Source organism: Capra hircus, chromosome 5 (assembly GCF_001704415.2).
Source record: "Capra hircus breed San Clemente chromosome 5, ASM170441v1, whole genome shotgun sequence".
In the NCBI taxonomy this organism is placed as follows: domain Eukaryota; kingdom Metazoa; phylum Chordata; class Mammalia; order Artiodactyla; family Bovidae; genus Capra; species Capra hircus.
The window spans coordinates 101,874,899-101,894,657 of NC_030812.1; the positions used below are offsets into that span (position 1 = coordinate 101,874,899).

The following is a 19,759-nucleotide window of genomic DNA, read 5'->3' on the forward strand; positions in this document are numbered from 1 at the left end:
AATGGAATTTGACAAAAGTGATCAGATGGCACTTTAGCATATTAAGTTTTAAGACGACTCTGGTTTCTGCACTAAAAAGGAGTTCATTTGTAGGAACATTATAGATGGAGACATTACTAGTGTTCAGCAACATTTAAAATTCTCTTTTTGCGAGCATGTGGAAATAGTAATACTTCCTTGCCTATTTGAAGTTAAGCATAACCATGTGATCTGGCTCATTCAACAAAGTGGCAGAACAAATGATGTTACTTCCACATGGAAACATTTAAGAGCCAGTATATTTTTCTACCACAGCAAATACTGCAGCCTTGTATTGCAGTGGGAGCATAATACAATGGTGGAGAATTCAACAACCTGAGTGCTTGAAGAATTACGATAGCAGAAGTCCTGCCAAAGTGAACAGAACATGTTATATAAGGACACACCTTGTTTTTTCACTACACCAACCTAGCTTACTTTCACTAAAATGGAAAATGACAGCAGAAAATTGACAGAAAGAAAAATACTAAGATAAAGACTAGGTATATAAAATTGAGAAACATCTATACTAACATCTAAAACCCCAAGAACAAAAACAGATGTCAGGGTAGAGCAGACTGAAGCCTTAGATTTACTGAAAGAAAAAAATAGAATTGCCAATCTCAAATTCTACATCAAAACCATTCTCTCAAAGAACAAAGACCTCAAATGTGCCATTACCAAAATGCTGCTGTAGGAGACAGCAGCCCCCATCCTCTTAAAAAAGACCAAACTTAGACAGCAATCAGTAACAAAAACAGCTCCAGAAAGATCTGGAGTACCCTAAGAAGTTTGACCACGCCAAGATACTATCATTTTGGAGGCATCATTACATCCTCCAAACCAGAATCACTCAGTGTCAAGGGTGCCAGGAGAGTTCCTCTCACCAGGAGGGTAAAAGCAGGCTGAGTAACCAGTGTCCCTAGCCTTTGGGGGCACCATATGAAAATCCTGCTTCAGGTTCACTTCACGCAGGCCTGCAAAGCTGAGCCAGTCTTATAGAGCTGGCTAGGCATAAGAAAGAAGAGCAAAGACCAATAGCAACCACATGGCAGGAGAAATCACAGTTCACAGTGACCTGCTCTCAGACTGAGGCAGCAGATTTTATCCCTGAAAGAATTAATAACAAGCACAGATGATGGTTCCCAGTAGTCCTGTATGGATGTGAGAGTTGGACAGTAAATAAGAAGGAGCCCTGAAGAATCGATAAGACCAATAAAGACATATACATTTTTTTATAAAAAAGAACTAACCAGATATTTTGAAACTGAATAATAAATGAATGGGCTTTCCAGGTGACGCTAGGGAACCCGTCTGCCAGTGCAGGAGAGGTAAGAGACTCAGGTATGATCCCTGGGTCTGGAAGATCCCCTGGAGGAGTACATAGCAACCCACTCCAGTATTCTTGCCTGGTGAATCCCATGGACAGAGGACCCTGGTGGGCTACAGTCCATGGGGTCACAAAGAGTCACACATGACGGAGGCGATTTAGCACGAACACAATACAATGCGTAAACTAAAGAATTCAGTACAGAGATTCAACAACAAACTTGACCAAGGAAAAGAAAGAACCAATAAGTTAGAATAAAGATTAGTTGAAAGCATCCAAATAGAGGAGCCAAAAGAGAATAAAAGGAATATAGAAAGCCAGTGGAAATATGTACACCATAAAGAGAAACAATGTACGGACTGGAGTCATAGAGGAAGAAGTGAAGGAGAAAAGAATTAAGGGCTGAGGACTTCCCTGGTGGAGTAGTGGTTAAGAATCCACCTGCTAATGCAGGGGACATGGGTTCAATCCCTGCTCCAGGAAGATGCCTCATGCCGCAGAGCAACTAAGCCAGCGTGCTTCAGCCAGCTGCTGAAACGTGTGCACCCAGAGCCTGTGCTCTGCACCAAGAGAAGCCCCTGCAGTGAGAAGCCTGTGCACTGCAGCGAGGAGCTGCCCCTGCTCAACACAGCTAGAGAAAGCCCGTGGGCAGCAAGGAGACCTAGCACAGCCAAAAGTGAATAATTAAAACAGAAAGACAGGCTGCGAATTTCCAAACCTGGGGAAAGATCTGGACATCTAAGTTCAAGAAGCTAATAAGTCACCCCAAAATTTCAAGCCAAAACAACCTTCTCCAAGACTCACAGTGTAAACTATCCAAAAGCAAAGACAAAGAGAGAATTCTAAGTCTAAAGAGAAGGAAAAAGTTCTGTCACCCAAGAGGACTCCCATAAGGAGATGAGCGGATTTGTCCAAAGAAACCCTGCAGACCATGAGGAAGGATTGGTAACACACTCCACCCTCACTCAGGGGAAAGCAGCTCCAGGGAGGATCAGGAGAGGGCACGAGAGAAAGGGCTCCCTACAGAGTCACAGCAGCTCCTGGGAGGGGAAAGGACCGTCCCAGGCCCCCAGCACATCAGGAAACATCACAGGGACCGAGGCAGGGACTCGGGAACTTATACACCTGAGGCTATGCATCAACTGATCTCTACAGACAAGAGGTCCCCTCTCCTGAACACGGGCTTCTCTGCTCCCTAATGACACCTGGTAGGAACAGGCAAGGCCAGCAGGCAGAGCCTCTCACAGAGCCCAGAGCTAGGCAGACACGTCAACAAGCAGAGAGAAGCCTGGGGGACGGGAGAGAGGAGCCAGAGAGAGGCGGGCAGGGGCACGATTATCTCTGATCCAGTTACAAGGAGTGGCCGTGACACCCAGCCCTGTGGACACCCAAGTGCTTCACAGACCAGCAGACACAGTCCATGCTCAGCAGCCCCGTTCCTCTCACAGAGACAGGCTCCATCCCCCTTACACACACAGCCTCACACACTCCCACATACACACACATATTCTCACACAAACACACACAATCTCCCACGCTACTCAAACACTCCTCACACATCCTCATACACCACTCATACACTCCTCACATACTGCACACACACACGCTCTTCACACCCTCACACACACAAATACATTAACTCCTCACACACACATACACACACACACTCCTCACACACACACACTCCTCATACCCTCACACACACACACCCCCTCACACACTTCTCACCTGCACACATACACACACACACACACACACACACAAGCACAGAGCCTACAGGAGCACAGACACAGGAAACACGGGGACCCAGGGGCAGCACTCACACACCAGGCACGTGGAGCGTGTGGGAACAGCCCAGAGTCCCCGCTGGGGTCAGTTTCTGGATCTTCCACACACTGGGAGCCACTGGGACTCCTAGAAGCTCCCTGAGAACAAGGGAGACAGTGGAGGGGACTCAGGCTGACCCAGCTCGGTCCAGACCAAGCCTCACTGCTCTGTAAAATATGCCTCTACTACCAGTGGACCTCGCACAGGAGAGGGACCAGTGTTCACAGTCAGCGTGGCTACTTTTTAGTCAAAAACACTAAGACTGCAGCTCCACAACTCCATACACCTTTCCCTTCATCAAGGCGTCCACTCCCCTGCTGTGGACCCAGGACAGAGGGGCAGCTCTTACCTTGACCACCCACCACGGTGCCGAGGAGGAGGACACAGAGTCCGTGCAGGGAGAGGTGTCCGCCGAGAGCCATCCTGACCCCACGTCCTCAAGGTCACAGTCCCAGCTGCAGGATCAGCCTGTGAGGAGTGTCAGGGTGCCACCGGGGTCTATATAGACCACCCCTTACACCCTCCCTCCTGAGAGCCAATAGCGACACCTCTCACCATTTCAGGCACTATCGCAGGCTGCATCTGCCACTTTCTGAAGCTCAGACACCAATGAGCTTCTGCGTCTTCAACATCTCCTTATATGAGCAACACGGTCCTTTGACCTCCTGCTTCCGTGGTCCTGAGAGCCGGGCCCCATAATCAGGGCTGGCGTAGAAAACCTTTCTTGCCTCTGATCACCCTGGCCGATCCCCAAGGACTGTGAGATTTCACAGAGTCAGGTTGTGGAATCGATTGGCCCACGGGGAATAACCATAGTGAAATCAAACACTGATCTTCCCAGTACTGACCTCAGGCTGGAAGCAGAGTACTACAAGAAGGCTTGAAATACAAGGATATTTATTGGACGAGCAGAAAATGAGGACAAGGATTGCAGGAATTCACACGTGACCATGGAGAGGGTGAGGTGGAAACCATTAAGCTGAGGGAATGAGACTGCAGGTCTTTCTTCCCTTCTCAGAATGATCTGGAGACTGGGTCCTGGAGAAGGTGTGTTTCTGCTCAGTTGTGTCCTTCTCTTTGTGACCCCTGGGCTGTAACCCGCCAGGCTCCTCTGTCCATAGGCTTTCCCAAGCAAGACTACTAGAGTGGGTAGCCATTTCTCTAGAAATGGGATTCCTCTCAAAGTGTTCCTCTAGACCCAAGGATCAAACCCATGTCTCCTGTGTCTCCTGCATTGATAGGCAGGTTCTTTATTGCTGAACCACCTGGGAAGCCTTATAAGGGATTTTCAGACATGCGAAACCCCTTTCTCTTTATTGCATTTCATTATATGTGAAATACCCCTTTCACCTAGTCAACAAATGATGCTTCAGGAGAGAAAGAGATTGCTGCTACAGGAAACAAAGAGAAAGTAGTAGTCATCATTCAACCCTGGCCCTCCAAAATAGCAGTGGGGATCTCTAGAAGAAAATATGTAGCTTAGACAGATTAACATTTTCTAAACTTCACGATTTCCCCCTTTGGATATTGAGAGTTTGGTTTGATAGGATTCAGAACCCACCTGTGTTATAAGCCATAACTAAAGAAGATGCAAAATATTATTTAAGGGAACTGCCCCCAGACAGAAGGATAAATAGAAAGTATTCTGCTGCACAGTGGCTGCAGGCAAGGGGCAAAGAAGAGGCGAATGAAGCAGAAAAGAGAAGAGGGATCATTCATTCTGAGCTCAAGAGGGAAGGTGGTGGCAAGAATGGAAGCCCAGGTGGGTTGAGGGCACAGAGCCAAACAGAAGGGGCTGATGTCCAGAGTGGCCACTGCTGCCTTGCTGTGTCCCACTGATCAGAGAAGCTCCCAGATGCTCTCCAGAAAGCAGCCCAGGGATGAGTATAGAGACTGAGAAGGGCAGTAACAAGGCAAGACAGAGCTCTTCCATCGAAATTCAAGGTCACTAACATACTGCTTCACTCCTCATACTCCCTAGGGCTAAAGACTCTCATGATGCACCTTGTGGTCCACACAAACCCACCCTGAGGCCCCCTCACCCTGACTCTCATCATTTCAGCACAAACTTGGGAAGGACTCGTCTATGACACACATGCCCCAGAGTGCCCACCAGAGCCCCGAGATGGCGTCACACCCTTCCCCACCCACACCTGAAGGTCTCATGAAGCCAACACGGAGGGAAGCTGTGGACCAGTCCACAGGCCTGTCACATCCCCCACTGGAAGGACCCCTCATCCCGGTCAGCAGACACAGCTTCTCTGTCCTGCCATACGCATCCTTCCTACTTGAGACTCAGGTAAACGAAAAGGGAGAAAAGGCCACTGAACACATGCTTTCTCCCTCTAAATATGGTAACATTAACCCGTTATTTTATAACACTTCCTTGTCCTGTGTTCCTCTGACTCCCGAGCCCCTCTCTGTGCATGAACCCCATCTCCTTCTGGATGCTTAACACAGGAGTGATAATCACTGATTATAAATGTCAGAACCAGAACATAAACTCAGGCGCTGGAGTAGGAACAGGATCTGCTCAGTCACTAGCGTTGTTGCTCTACTCCCCCTGGGGCCCAGAGTCACCACTCTTTACCCAGTTATGGACTCCACTCCACAGCATCACCAGAAACCACCAGACAGACACCTAGATACAGGATGCGCTTCCTGGAGTCCAGTCATTCCTCCCACAGGATGACACAGGGACGCACTTAGTGAACCAGGTACACGTGGTCTCACCTCAGGATGGAGACCTCGCAGGTAACATACTGTTAGGGACTCCACACCCTGCTATAAGGATGGAGTGGGCTGGAAGGAGGGGCTAAGCCAGCACCAGCAGACTGTGCCCAGGCCGCACCTTCTACCCCAGAGCTGGGGATGCAGGGTCAGCAGGGACCAGCTCACCCTTTGATGAAGGTTCGTCTTCTCTGACACATAAGGAAATCTCAGTGTCTAACCTCATCCAAGATTTGAAGGAGGAAAGCTTTAGGGAGGACACTAACCTAGCTGTGTCCATGTGAAGTTCAGGGGTCAGGAGAACAGGCTCAGGAACCAGTCTGCCCCGGCCTGACTCAGAGCTCAGCCACATACCATGTGTGTGACCTTGAACAGGGTCCTTACACTCTCTGTACAGTGGCTTTGTCTGTAAAAGGAGAGTTATACTTGTGTATAGTTGACAGAGTTTTGGTTAGAATTAAATAAGTTGCATTAGTAAGAGATATAACCACTAGTCAACAGTAGTACATCATCTTGGCGGAGAAGCAATATTAGGGCCCCTCTCTCCATCCCATCCCAGGAATCCCAGGACTCTAGAACAGGAATTCAATTCTGTTACCTGGAGCCTTGACTGGACCTGTCAGAACTCTCCCAGGACACATGCTGTGATGGTGACTGGGGCCAGAGTTGTGAGTCTTCCATACATCGCCCCTTCTCTCTGTGCCCCAGAGAGAGGTTCTACTGCTCATGAACCTCGACCTTACCAACTGTGAACCTCATGACTTAAGTTGTTTACTTGCTAATTTTACTTTATAAATGGACTTGGTAAAGGTTCTGTGTCTAATTCACCTCCTTATCCCCAGTGCCTGCTAATTAAAAATCCTAAATGATGTCTATTGTATACCTGAATGAATGGATGTCAGCCAGGTATTTTACACAAATCATTTCAATCAAAAGAAATCTTTTGAGATATAATTTAACTTGGTGTGAGGACTTAACAGCACAATGCAAGTTGTGTCACTTGTTGTAATGCTATTTCAATAGATTAAATGGCACAAGCTAGGTATGGTTCACTTCTACACTTTTCTGCAATGAATGCAGTCAGTTGCAATACCAGACACAAGGCTAGCCCCATTCCAAGAGCAGTGCTGAGAGAGCCAGTTCTAAACGTGTATAAATGCTGCATCTTTGAATATCTAAAGATAAAGAAGACAGACCTCAGCACACTGACAGGTGAACACCATGAAGCCTCCTGTTCTGGTCTTAATCAGATATGGCCATGTGGTCCAGATGTTTATATACTTATCTTTTGGCATATTTTCAGTTCAAACCACACATAACTGTAACAGGAAGAAATTCTGTTATAAAAAAATTTAGTTTAACAGCTTCTGTATTAAATTAGAAGTGCAGAAGTAAAGACCAGTAAGAATCCTGTTCTTTAACTTAGACTGTTTATTTCATCTCATGGGTTGTAAAGCAATACAATATGTAGCATTATTATGCCCAAATCACTATGAAAATATGGAGGTTTCAGAGGTTCAGTAATCTCTTTGCTGGGAAAATTAATAATTAAATATCCTTGGTAGAGGGACATTTTCAGGACCAATCAGAGTGACTAATATACAAAATATTTTTGGATTAAAAAATAACTGTATAACTTTAAAAGGAAACAATTAATGATTTGTTACAACAAAGTTTTGGAGACCCACCTCACCATCTGTGTTCCTTGTATGGATGAGACCAAGGTTGGTAAAGGCTTCTTTACTAAAGACCACTTCATCATAAGGGCATGTGATGAGCTTGGTCATGAGCTGGCTGAGGTCCAGCCCATCATCTCTCTTCAGCCCTTAACAGTCTACAACCAGCAACATCTAACAGAGAGCATGGCAGAAACCTGAGCAATCAAAGCTACTAAATCAAAGACAAGCAGCTTTTAAGTGGAGAGCATGCAGACCAAGGACACTTCCCCACTGCTGTTGGGAAGGAAGAAACCCTCCCACGCCAGACACCATCTGGGGGAGGAGAGACAAGAAGATGTCTCCTTAAATACAGGAAAACCAGTGTCAGCAGGGAGCTTCAACTAGAGTTGACAAGGTAATTATTACCATAAACCTAAGCTAACTTGGGGGACAAATTTTTAATGGGAGAGTCTGTGATTTTAAACAGGAGAGTCTGTTTTAACTTTGTGGAACTTTCAATTCATGCAAACACCACTTGCTACTGCACAAGATGAAATCAGTTATAAAAATAGTGAATATTACATTTATGCATATTTGAATTCTGCTGCTGCTGCTGCTGCTAAGTCGCTTCAGTCGTGTCCGACTCTGTGCGACCCCATAGACAGCAGCCCATCAGGATCCCCCATCCCTGGGATTCTCCAGGCAAAAACACTGGAGTGGGTTGCCATTTCCTTCTCCAATGCGTGAAAGTGAAGTCACTCAGTCATGTCCGACTCTGTGCGACCCCATGGACTGTAGCCCACCAGGCTCCTCTATCCATGGGATTTTCCAGGCAAGAATACTGGAGTGGGGTGCCATTGCCTTCTCCAGTTGAATTCTAGAGGACACATTTCCAAGCCCACTACAGAAAGAAAATATGTGTATCTTTCCCTGTGTTTAGATGCACAGAGTTGGCACCTCTGTGAACTCTTTCTAATTCCTCCAGCTCAAAATTACTGCTGTGTCTCTTCAATCTGTAAAAACTTTCTTGTTGCCTCTAAAGTGGGGGCTTCTTGAGAGCAAGTGTTGTGCCTTGTTCTTCAGTGTCTCTATAAGATCAAGTAAAGACACAGAGAAGGGGTTTAACAAACATTGGATAAGCAATGAATGTGTGAACAAATGCTGAAAACCACTATGCAGTGAGTGATGCCGAGCAGGGAAGGGAGGCGGGGGCACTAATCTGACTGACCCCACCCGGCACAGACTGAGGTGGAGGAAGGAGTCAGAGACACACCAGCCAAAGGATCCAAACAGAAAATGCCTTCAAGCCCACTCTGGAGGGTCAGATCATGTTCAATCTCTGCACAAAGCTGTACCTCAGAAGCTTCTGCAAGGTGAGAAAAAACTGACAGCACTGCTCTCAGGAGTTCTACTGAAGGATGTGGATAGACATCAATACTTGTCAAATAGCTGCATTTCTACTCCCTGGTGACTCATTGTGGCCAATGAAGCGTGGGTGGTGTCACCTGTGTCACTTCTGAGTGTAGGCCGGAAAAGCCCAAGTGTGACTCTCTAGTCTCTTTTCCCTGCCCCAGAGGCTACATGTTCCAGATGGTGCATGTGCAAGAGCCTCACTGATCACAAACATCTGTAGGTTGTGATGAGTGTGTGTGTGTGTGTGTGTGTGTATGAGTGTGTGTGTGTGTTTGTATGAGTGTGTATGTATGAGTATTTGTGTCTGTGTGTGTGTGTGTATATATATGTGTGTATGTGACTGAGATTTGCGGGTCACTTTTTGCAGCAGCAGAGCAGAGTCTCTTCTGATGGATACAAAGGAGAAAGAAGACTTGAAAAGAAGACAGAATCTTTCACGTGAAGCAGGTCCTTCCCTGGATCTCCCCTTCCTTCTGTGTCTTCATCCCAAGCTGCTCCCTCAGGCCTCACCTTGCTTCCTCTGTTGGGCTTGGTTGTTTCTCAGTCACCATTTCTGAGTGACCAACAACTAATGCAAGTCCTGTCTAACTGCACCCGCCCCTGGTGCATCTCCTGTTCCCTTTACATCACTCTGTGCTGACAGTCAGGCTCAGTTTCCCGAATCTGTCTCTTAGCACCTTGACCTTCATCCTTAAACAGCTCTTCTTTCCTCTGAGTTAGTCAGTTCATCATCTTTGATCCTGTTTTTACCTTCCACCAATCCTGTACTAATGAAAAGGTAAGTATTCAGCATGTACTGTCTAAGCCCCCTAAGTCTTTTCTTGATGTCCTGAACAAATTTAATTCCTGGATTTAGTGCTTCATGCACTTAATAAACTACTTCACATCTGGTTAAGAAATAATTTTGCTGAACATTTTTTATTCATCTCAAGAAAATGTCGGTTTCAAAACCTATATCCTTGTGAGCACAGCCCTAGGGCTTCCCTCATGGGACTTGGAAGGGGCTGTTGTAAGGAGAGGCTGTGAAAGTGAAGCTTCATTAGCTTCATGATTAATCCACCTCTGCTCAGAGTTGTAATGACCAACTCCAGAGCTATTGAGCTCCTGTGGGTCGTCATTCTTAAACCCAAGATTAGTGCCACTGGGATGGCCCTCATAGTTCAAAGGCTGTGGTTGCTCAGACTTGAGCTCTGTGAACTGATGCTCTATTACACATGGAGCTTTGGTGCAGGTGAGACCAGCTTAAGACACTGGAAACACAGCAAAATGTGTTCCTCCTTTAACATCTATAAGTCTGTGAATAGATTCTCTTTTCCTTATCATCGAATCCGTCCACATCTGGGCATGCTCTCCAAGGCTCCTACAGGCTGCAGGCATCTGCTGAGGCCCTTCCAAGGCCCAGGATTGGAGTGAGGCCTGTTCCTGTGTATAAGCTCTGTATTTCCACTCTCTATAAGTTAATAGATGCTCAGTTCAGTTCAGTTCAGTTCAGTCACTCAGTCGTGTCTGACTCTTTGCAACCCCATGAATTGCAGCACGCCAGGCATCCCTGTCCATCACCAACACCTGGACTTCACTCAAACTCATGTGCATCGAGTCAGTTATGCTATCCAGCTATCTCATCCTCTGTCATCACCTTCTCCTCCTGCCCCCAATCCCTCCCAGCATCAGAGTGTTTTCCAATGAGTCAGCTCTTCTCATGAGATGGCCAAAATACTGGAGTTTCAGCTTTAGCATCATTCCTTCCAAAGAACACCCAGGGCTGATTTCCTTTAGAATGGACTGGTTGGATCTCCTTGCAGTCCAAGGGACTCTCAAGTGTCTTCTCCAACACCACAGTTCAAAAGCATCAATTCTCCAGCACTCAGCTTTCTTCACACTCCAACTCTCACATCCATACATGACCACTGGAAAAACCATAGCCTTGACTAATAGATGCTCAGCTAATGTTTATTGAATGACTGAATGGTACTATGCTAGACTTTTAAAAGAAAGTACCTTAAATATAAAGAACTAGTTTTGAGGACGTCATTTGGCTAATTGATACCTTTGTTTTAAAGGCAAGTGCTTTCAGCAATTAACAGGGCAAACTTTGATTTTCAAAAAGAAGGTGCATATCACCACCAGATACATCACAACAAACTCTGCAAATCTCTGTGTCTAAGGATACACAAGACAAACCACAACACGCTCACATGCGGCTTCTTATTAAGTCTTATTCAGAACCAACAGAGGAGACAGGGTATAGGGATGATTTATGATTTGGCAGTTTTTCAATAAAAACCACACAGGAAAGTCACAGGATGAAAATTTGCAATTAAAAAAGTACAGCTGCACCATCTATAAGATACATGGAAGGAGATGAGGTGCAGAAAGAGTTCTTTGGCTTATAACAGAGAGACTAATGAGTTTTTCACTTTGTGAAAGGAGAGTCCTCTGGGGCTGATCTTGAAGGATGCTGTAGAGGCAGGACAACTCGACTGTTCTGTACAACAGTTAGAGCTGTGAGCTGATGATTTTGGATAATGATGTGCTTTGATTTTTTTCTCCTTACTTTCTGTCAATCTACTATAAGTTTTTACATTTTTATTGCCACAGGGTTCACATAAAATATCTTATAGACACAGTAGTCTCTATTACACTGATAACAAATTCATTTCAATCACATACAATCCCCTCCCTGCACTTTCTGTTTTTGATGTCAGAATTTACCTCTCTTTATATTGTATATCACTAACAAAATATCTTTTTCTATTCTGAAAGAGATGGGAATACCAGACCACCTAACCTGCCTCTTGAGAAATCTGTATGCAAGTCAGGAAGCAACAGTTAGAACTGGACAGGGAACAACAGACTGGTTCCAAATAGGAAAAGGAGTACTTCAAGGCTGTATATTGTCACCCTGCTTATTTAACTTATATGCAGAGGACATCATGAGAAACGCTGGACTGGAAGAAACACAAGCTGGAATCAAGATTGCTGGGAGAAATACCAATAACCTCAGATATGCAGATGACACCACCCTTATGGCAGAAAGTGAAGAGGAACTAAAAAGCCTCTTGGTGAAAGTGAAAGAGGAGAGTGAAAAAGTTGGCTTAAAGTTCAACATACAGAAAACGAAGATCATGGCATACGGTCCCATCACTTCATGGCAAATACATGGGGAAACAGTAGAAACAGTGTCAGACTTTATTTTTGGGGGGCTCCAAAATCACTGCAGATGGTGACTGCAGCCATGAAATTAAAAGACGCTTACTCCTTGAAAGAAAAGTTATGACCAACCTAGGTAGCATATTCAAAAGCAAAGACATTACTTTGCCGACTAAGGTCCATCTAGTCAAGGCTATGGTTTTTCCTGTGCTCATGTATGGATGTGAGAGTTGGACTGTGAAGAAGGCTGAGCACCAAAGAATTGACGCTTTTGAACTGTAGTGTTGGAGAAGACTCTTGAGAGTCCCTTGGACTGCAAGGAGATCCAACCAGTCCATTCTGAAGGAGATCAACCCTGGGATTTTTGGGAAGGAATGATGCTAAAGCTGAAGCTCCAGTACTTTGGACACCTCATGCGAAGAGTTGACTCATTGGAAAAGACTTGATGCTTTGGAGGGATTGAGGGCAGGAGGAGAAGGGGACGACCGAGGATGAGATGGCTGGATGGCATCACGGACTCGATGGACGTGAGTCTGAGTGAACTCCGGGAGATGGTGATGAACAGGGAGGCCTGGGGTCGCAAAGAGTAGGACACAACTGAGCGACTGAACTGAACTGAACTGAACTGATAGTTATTTTAATACTTCCCCTAGACTGGAGCTAACTGGTTAACACACTACCATATTCAGTGTACTCTGTATTGGATTACACATTTATATTTACAAGTCTTTTATATAATTTCACTTCTTTCATGTAATAATTAACATCCTTCATTTAGCTTGAAGAACTCCCTTCGGCAATCTTGTAAGACAAACCTGTGTTGGTGAGCTCCCTCAACTGTTTTTTGTTTGGGAAAGTCTTTATCGCGTCTTCATTTCTGAAAGACAACCTTCCTGAGAAAAGTATTCTTGGCTGGCAGGTTTACATTCACCAGTTTGAATATATATTCCTTCCTCTCCTGGCTTGACAGGTTTCTTCTCAGAAGTCCACTGATATCCTCAAGGGAATTTCTTTTTTGTGAGCATTTGCTCTTACCTTGATGCTTCTAAAATTCTCTGTTTGGCTTGATTATAAACAGTGTGTCTTGGAGACGATCATTTTGAGTGAACTCTGAGGGGTGACCTATTAGCTCCATGAACTTGGATGCCTAAGTCTCATCAGATGTGTGACTTATCTGGTATTATTTCTCTAAGTACAACCTCTGTCCCTTTCTCCCTCCCTTCTCCTTCAGGGACTCCAATAACGTGCAGGTTGTTACTGTGAACGTTATCCCAGAGTTCGCACAGGTTCTTTCACACCTTTTCATTCTTTTTTCTTCTTTGTCCTCTGGCTGGCTAATTTCAATTTTCTTGTCTTGTGCCTCAAAGAGTCTTCTGCTGTTGCTTCTGCTCTCTGTAGCATTTTTTATTTTGTTGCATTTCATTCATTGTAATCTTAAGCAACAGAATTTCTGTTTGGTTCCTTCTCTTTTTTTGCCTCATTGCACATCTTGAGGGATCTCTTTTTTTGCCTCATTGCACAGTTGCCTGACCAGGATAGAATACAGGCACAGCAGGGAAAGCATCGAATCCTAACCACTAAACCATCAGCAAACTCCCTGTTTGCTTCTGTTTTTATGATTTCAGACTCTGCACTGAAAAAAAACAAAACTGAATTCATTCTGTGGAGCAGCTCAGAGCCTGGGCACAGCTACTCTGTGCTCTGGGACCCGCAAACTGCCAATAGGAGCGGGCATGCTACAACTACTGACGCCTGTGCACCTAGAGCCTGTGCTCCGCAGCAAGAGAAGCCCCCGCAGTGAGGCCTGCTGTCCACAAGAAGAGCAGTGCCCGCCTGCCGCAACTAGAGAAAGCCCGTGGGTGTCAACCAAGACCCAGGGAAACCAAACACTGAAAGCAATAATAATAAATAATCATTTTTCAATCTTATTTTGTTCACACGTTCTTTCCCTGGATTTGATTGTTTACCTGCATTTTTTGGAGTTCCCTGAGCTTCTTGGTGGGTATACATTATTTCTTTCATCATATGTCATTTATTTCATCACCCCCCAGTGGTGAGTAGCCATGTGAGCTGCCCTGGGAGAAGTCCTGGGCATCTTCTAATCCCCAAGCACAGCCTAGAACTATGAAGACTGCAAGCGTGACTGTAGGTCGGAGCCCTGGACACCATGCAGAGCCATCAGCCAGGGGCTGGGTGGGTTCACCTCACAACCAGGCCATCACTCTCAGGTCTTATATTAGTTCAGCAGCCTCTCCACATGTCCACAAAGGGACTGGCGGGGAGGGGGGTGTTGTGAAATGTAATCTTTACTTGGCCACTCCTACATGTCAGCTCTCTCTACCCTGAAGAATCACAGCAGGATCACGTTTACTTTTTCAGTAGTAACCAAATTAAAGCAATCTTGAAACAGCTTGTTTTCAGAGGAGCCCATTAGTTTGAAATTCTTCCTTTAGGAATTTAATCATATCAGGCCCCTCCATCTACATCTTTGAAAAGGAAATAGACAAACGTACCTGATTTTCCCATCTACCCCTTCTTCTAGATCCCCTCTGTCTAGGTCTCCACTTTCTTTCCCTCTTGTCCCACGTGGATTCAGGCTGTGGGTGAGCACCAATTTGCCATCCATCAATTTAGAGAGAGATATGAGCTGATATAATTTGCTCAGAAGGATAGATAATTGGACAGATAAGAAATGGCAACGTTCTGAAGAAATAGTAGGCAGGGATGGAAAGAATGGATTCATAAGGATTTGATAACCAACTACACATGGGAGAAAAACAATGAGGAATCTATATCTGCTTGAGGAATAAACAGATCAAGTAACCTAGGGAATGAGAGATGAAAAGGCAGAGGTAGTTACCTAGAGTTAGAGTTTTAATTGGCCCTTGGACACTTAGGCAGGTTAAGGAAAACTGTATCCCTGTTATCCCAACAGCAAACTCCAACTTTGAAACTCACACCCAAGTCTGGTGCCCAAGAACAGGTTAAAACAGGCGATGTGACATCTCAGGGAAGAACATACAGGAATGTTCAGGATTGGGTTTTTCCCACGAGTTTGTGAAATGAAAATATCTCCTGCCACATCAATAAACAAGAAATGTCACAGCCATCAGTGATTTCTGGTCTCCAGTTGTGAGTGAGGGCTCCCAAAACTGATCCTGGGGATGCTGCCACCCCACATGATGATTGCTGAGAAGCTGGGGAATGCAAGCAGCAGCCGTCTGCTGCTCCTTAAGGTGAACAGGGAACCAGGGTTGACCCCCAGATAGCTGAGCTGCATGCGGAAGCATTGAATCCAGTGAGTCCAGAGGCTTGCATCTTCCCACACATAGAACGCTACATTCCTTAACTTGACACCTGATCTTTGATGTTCAGACTCCCTGCTCCCTTCGTTGCAAACTTGTATACAGCCTGACTTCCCCTGCTGCCTCTTTGGAGCAGTTTTCTCAAAGCTACTGAGATGCCGTCTCAGGGCTTAGAGTCTTAAGCATTCCCACCAAATAAAATAACTCTACCAGGTTCTGACTATACTTTTCGGTCAACAAAGGCATCTTGCTAGGAAGGAGGGTGTGAATGTGGACCAAGTTTAGATGCTTTTTCTAAGCAAGAGTGAGCTGGAGCATCTGTGATCCCAGACAAATTCATGCCCTCACTAGCCTTTGAAGGAGGTGAGAAAACAGGGCAATGCACTCATCATGTATTTCCTTTGAGGTAAATGGTGTTTGAGGACCAGTCCTCTAAAAGCACTTGACATGGAACTTGGTAATAATTAACAAAGCAAAAAAAATTTTTACTTTATTCAGAATATTTCATTTTGAGCAATTTCCATATAACACAGTCACAGGTCAGCACTGTTCTATTCAGATACAGGCAATTAGAATATCTGCGGCATGATCTTGTATTTAATACATCATGGAAAAGTCACTGTGGATGTTCCCAGGGCACTTAGTTCAACATCATCGTACCCAAGGTACCCTTTCTCCCCCTGGAGCAGCCAGGGGCTCTCTTCTCCTTCTCCAGGATCAGCTTCCTCTCTAAAGACGTTTAGAGAAGAGCCTGAAAGAAGAGAGAGAGGTATGATTTAGAACAGAGACAAGGGGGCCAGACAGTGAGGAGGAAGCAAGTTAAGCAAGTGGTGATGACAAAGCATCCCTGGGACCCAGGGGTGGGCAGGAGGCTCAGACTATTTCATATCAGTTGCAGTGAGGACGGATCCCAGCTGTCCTCTCAGATCCAGTCCATTTACTCTCTGGGGCCTCAGCTCCTGTGGAAACCCTGCATCACAGGAGACCTGTGCTCACACAGGAGCTCTGAGAAGACCTGCCTCCAGGCACTGAAGTGCTAGTTATTCAGTTGTGTCTGAATCTTTGCAACCCTTTGAACTGTAGCCCGCCAGGCTCCTCTATCCATGGGATTCTCCAGGCAAGAATACTAGAGTGGGTAGCCATTCCCTTCTCCAGGGGATCTTCCTGATCCAGGGATCAAACCTGGGTCTCCTGCATTGCAGGCAGATTCTTTACCATCTGAGCCACCAGGGAAGCCCATCAAACGCGTGAGAAACTGTAGTGAGACTGGACATTGAGGAGCTCAAATTCACCCTTTCCAGGACAGAGACCAAAGATTACATGGGATTAGCTAACCCCACTCACCTATCTCAGACTTCATCCCATCTTCCTTCTCTGGGGGCATTTCCTCCTCACTCCCCTCAGAGGTAGGAAGAGCCCCAGGCACTGGTACCTCTTCAGCATCATCATAACCCTCACCAAGGGCATAGGTCTTCTGATCTGGGGCTTCTGAGGGCACAGCAGGGGTCAGATGAAACCACAGTAAGTGGGTTGGTCTAGGAAATACCTAAGATCCCTTCTGACCCAGAGTTTCTGAGCTGCTACATAGAGGCACCAGTCACTCCTTGTTAAGAAAGATTTTTTTCTCTGAGACCATGTTTCATTTTGATGTGTCCAGAAACCAAAACATGACTTTACATATCTTAATATTTCCTAACTGAAAATATAGATCTCAAAGCAACTCTCCCACCATCAAGCATTACTAAAGTATTTTGACAAACTGTGTTTACAGATGTTATTTTTAAAACCAGTGTGTGTCTCTTGTGATTCAGAACTCAGAGAGCCCAGCCCCAAATGTGAGACATCACAGAACAGCCAGAGAAGGAGAAGGACAGACCCGATCTGGACACAAGGGATCCCTCTGGTCCATCAGAGGAAGACTGTTCCCCTTACATCTCCTCTCTATGAGGAGGGAAACTCTCCTCCGCAACTCTCAGCTGATGCAGGTCCATCTCGATTACCTGGAGCGGGTCTGGAGTCATTGTTGTCCTCACCATCTGACAGGAAGCCTAAAGTGGAGAAAAACAACACACAGAATGACCCTCCCACACCCACGGGACCTGAGTTAAGGCTGAGAAGGGACAGGTCTGGCTCTTGCAGTGTAGACAGAGGCTGGGGGCTCACAGGGCTGTGAGAGGCCATCCTGCCGCTTTGGAGAGCCACCTCTGTGAGCCTGGGGAATGTATGGGTCTGCAGATGCTGAGGAAATGCCCGCACCCAGTGGGTGTGACAACCAGAGGTCCCAGGAGGGTAGACAGAGATACCCACCTGGGCTGCCCAGAAGACTCTCCTTCTGAGTCACAAGGTGATCGAGCTCCTCATACATGGCTTCAGCAAGAGCATCTTCATAGCTGAATAAGGCTGAGAGATCCCCCAGCAGATCAGAGATGCTGCCCCAGACACCCTGATCCAGCAGGCTGAGAGATCCTCTAGCAGATCAGAGGTGCCACCCAGACACCCCAGTCCAGCAGGCCCACCCTGTATCTCCTGATGTTCACATGGAGGCTGCCTGGACCTCTGCATCATATTCCACCCCGTGCACCATGTCAGCACATCTGACCTGAATTCCCAGCTTGGCCCCGACTCTGTCTGCTCTCATAGGAGAGGCCATGACTTATGAGATTCATGCCCCAGTCCTAAGAATCTGTCTACTCACCCCTTAGAGCTCAGCACAGAGTGCAGGGAGTTCTTCGGACTCACAACAGAGACCTGGCCCAGGTTCCCCTCCTAACACCTGTCCCATCTCCTGCCTCCACACACTCTCCCTGGTCCCCAGTTCCCCCTGCAGCCCACCTCTGCGCTCTGCTCTCCATCTGAACACCTGAGTCACCAGGATGACGAGGACCAGGAAGAGAAGGGACCCCAGGATGAGGCAGAGGACCCCAGGCAAGGAGAAGATGCCAGGGAGAGGACTTGAAACTGGTCTGGATCCTAAAGAGAACAAGGCAACAGGGTGTGGAGAAGGTCCTGGGCGCAGAGAGACCCCCTGTGCCAGCATTTCCAGGGACTCCAGACAATGGCATCCCAGCCTCAGACACAAGTTCACTGACAGTGACCTGGTTCCCCCAGGGCTCATCCTGAGATGGGTCAACTCCACTCCGGCCAGAGTGGCCCCAAAGCAGAGCTGGGGATTGTCAGGGAGCTGCCCTGCCAAGACAGCCTCTGAGGACCTGGCTCATCTCTTCTCCTTGGGCTTCAGGAGACAGAGCGTCAAACAGTCCTGGGGCCCGTACCTCGCTGATGAGGAGCAACACTCAGAGGCCGGTGGGAGAACCTTAGATTCTGCAACATTGGACCCCAGACATGAGAAAAGTGTGGCCCCAGGAACCAAGGCAGAGGAGTTCCCCAACATAGCGCCCTGGGCTCCTCCCCACCAGCCAGGGCTCCTCAGGCTCTTTCCTCTCCTGAGCTGTCAGAGAGCCACAGAACAGGTCCCCAGACCTGAGTATCCTCTCCAGCCCATGGATGTTCACAGTACCTGCTGGAGTCGGGGGCAATGTTTTCCTTACACCTAAAGAGAAAAGTAGCAGTGTGAGGAAAGGGAATTGGCCAGAACGCAGGCAAACCCATTTTCCCTCCTGAGCCTAAAATCAGACCTCAGTCTCCACAACATCAGTGTCCCGTCCTCCCAGCTCCCCCGTCCTAGATCAGAGCCCCAGGACCTGGACACTGTCTGAATACAAACTCCCCACCATGCCCGGTCCAACCCACTGCCCTCGCGCTGCCCCAGCTCACCCAGGGTGGACCCCGAGCCCGTCACTCACCAGAGCACCTCACACCAGCATCCTCCTCATGCTTGCAGTCGCTCTGCCCCCAGGGCTCCGCAGCACAGTCCCACAGGGAGGACTCCCGGCCCCCGCACCGCACCTCGTCCAGCCAGATGCTCCCATTTCCAGGGCCGAATGTCGCGGCCCGCACGGCTTCCAGGGCCTGGCCACAGCCCAGCTGCTGACACACCACCTCGGCCTCTGCCAGGCTCCAGGAGTCATCGCACACGGTGCCCCAGGAGCCGCTGTGCCAGACCTCCACCCGCCCTGAGCACTTGCTGTCTCCTCCCCTGAGCCGGAGCTTCTCCCTGTCTGAAAAGGCAGCAGCCCCTCCTGTGACTGCCCTGGTGGGAGGAAGGAGCCCCTGGGAGCCACGGGGAGGCGGCGGGGGTGGGGGGCTGATGTACCTGTGCAGGGGGCAGCAGTTGGACAGCTCTTGGGTCTTCTTCCTGCAAAAATGAAGGAAACAGTGGATCAGGAATAGCTGGGGTTGGTCTTGTCCCAAAATAAGATTATCTAAGG

The 19,759-nt window shown here is 47.2% G+C and overlaps 2 protein-coding genes across 2 annotated transcripts in view; both read right to left on the reverse strand.

The window, feature by feature from the left end:
- Positions 1 to 3,597, reverse strand: part of LOC102168248 (antigen WC1.1) — a 67,949-nt gene extending 64,352 nt beyond the window's left edge. Inside the window, exon 1 of the mRNA XM_018048529.1 lies at positions 3,525 to 3,597. Coding sequence (XP_017904018.1) covers positions 3,525 to 3,597 — 73 coding nt within the window. The remainder of the gene's footprint in view (positions 1 to 3,524) is intronic.
- LOC102183687 (antigen WC1.1-like) overlaps positions 15,941 to 19,759 on the reverse strand; it is a 56,351-nt gene continuing 52,532 nt past the window's right edge. Inside the window, exons 13-20 of the mRNA XM_018049061.1 lie at positions 19,645 to 19,686; positions 19,235 to 19,549; positions 18,949 to 18,981; positions 18,264 to 18,401; positions 17,739 to 17,831; positions 17,432 to 17,479; positions 16,776 to 16,919; positions 15,941 to 16,182 (exon numbers count right to left, since the gene is read on the reverse strand). Coding sequence (XP_017904550.1) covers positions 16,037 to 16,182; positions 16,776 to 16,919; positions 17,432 to 17,479; positions 17,739 to 17,831; positions 18,264 to 18,401; positions 18,949 to 18,981; positions 19,235 to 19,549; positions 19,645 to 19,686 — 959 coding nt within the window. The 3' untranslated portion in view covers positions 15,941 to 16,036. The remainder of the gene's footprint in view (positions 16,183 to 16,775; positions 16,920 to 17,431; positions 17,480 to 17,738; positions 17,832 to 18,263; positions 18,402 to 18,948; positions 18,982 to 19,234; positions 19,550 to 19,644; positions 19,687 to 19,759) is intronic.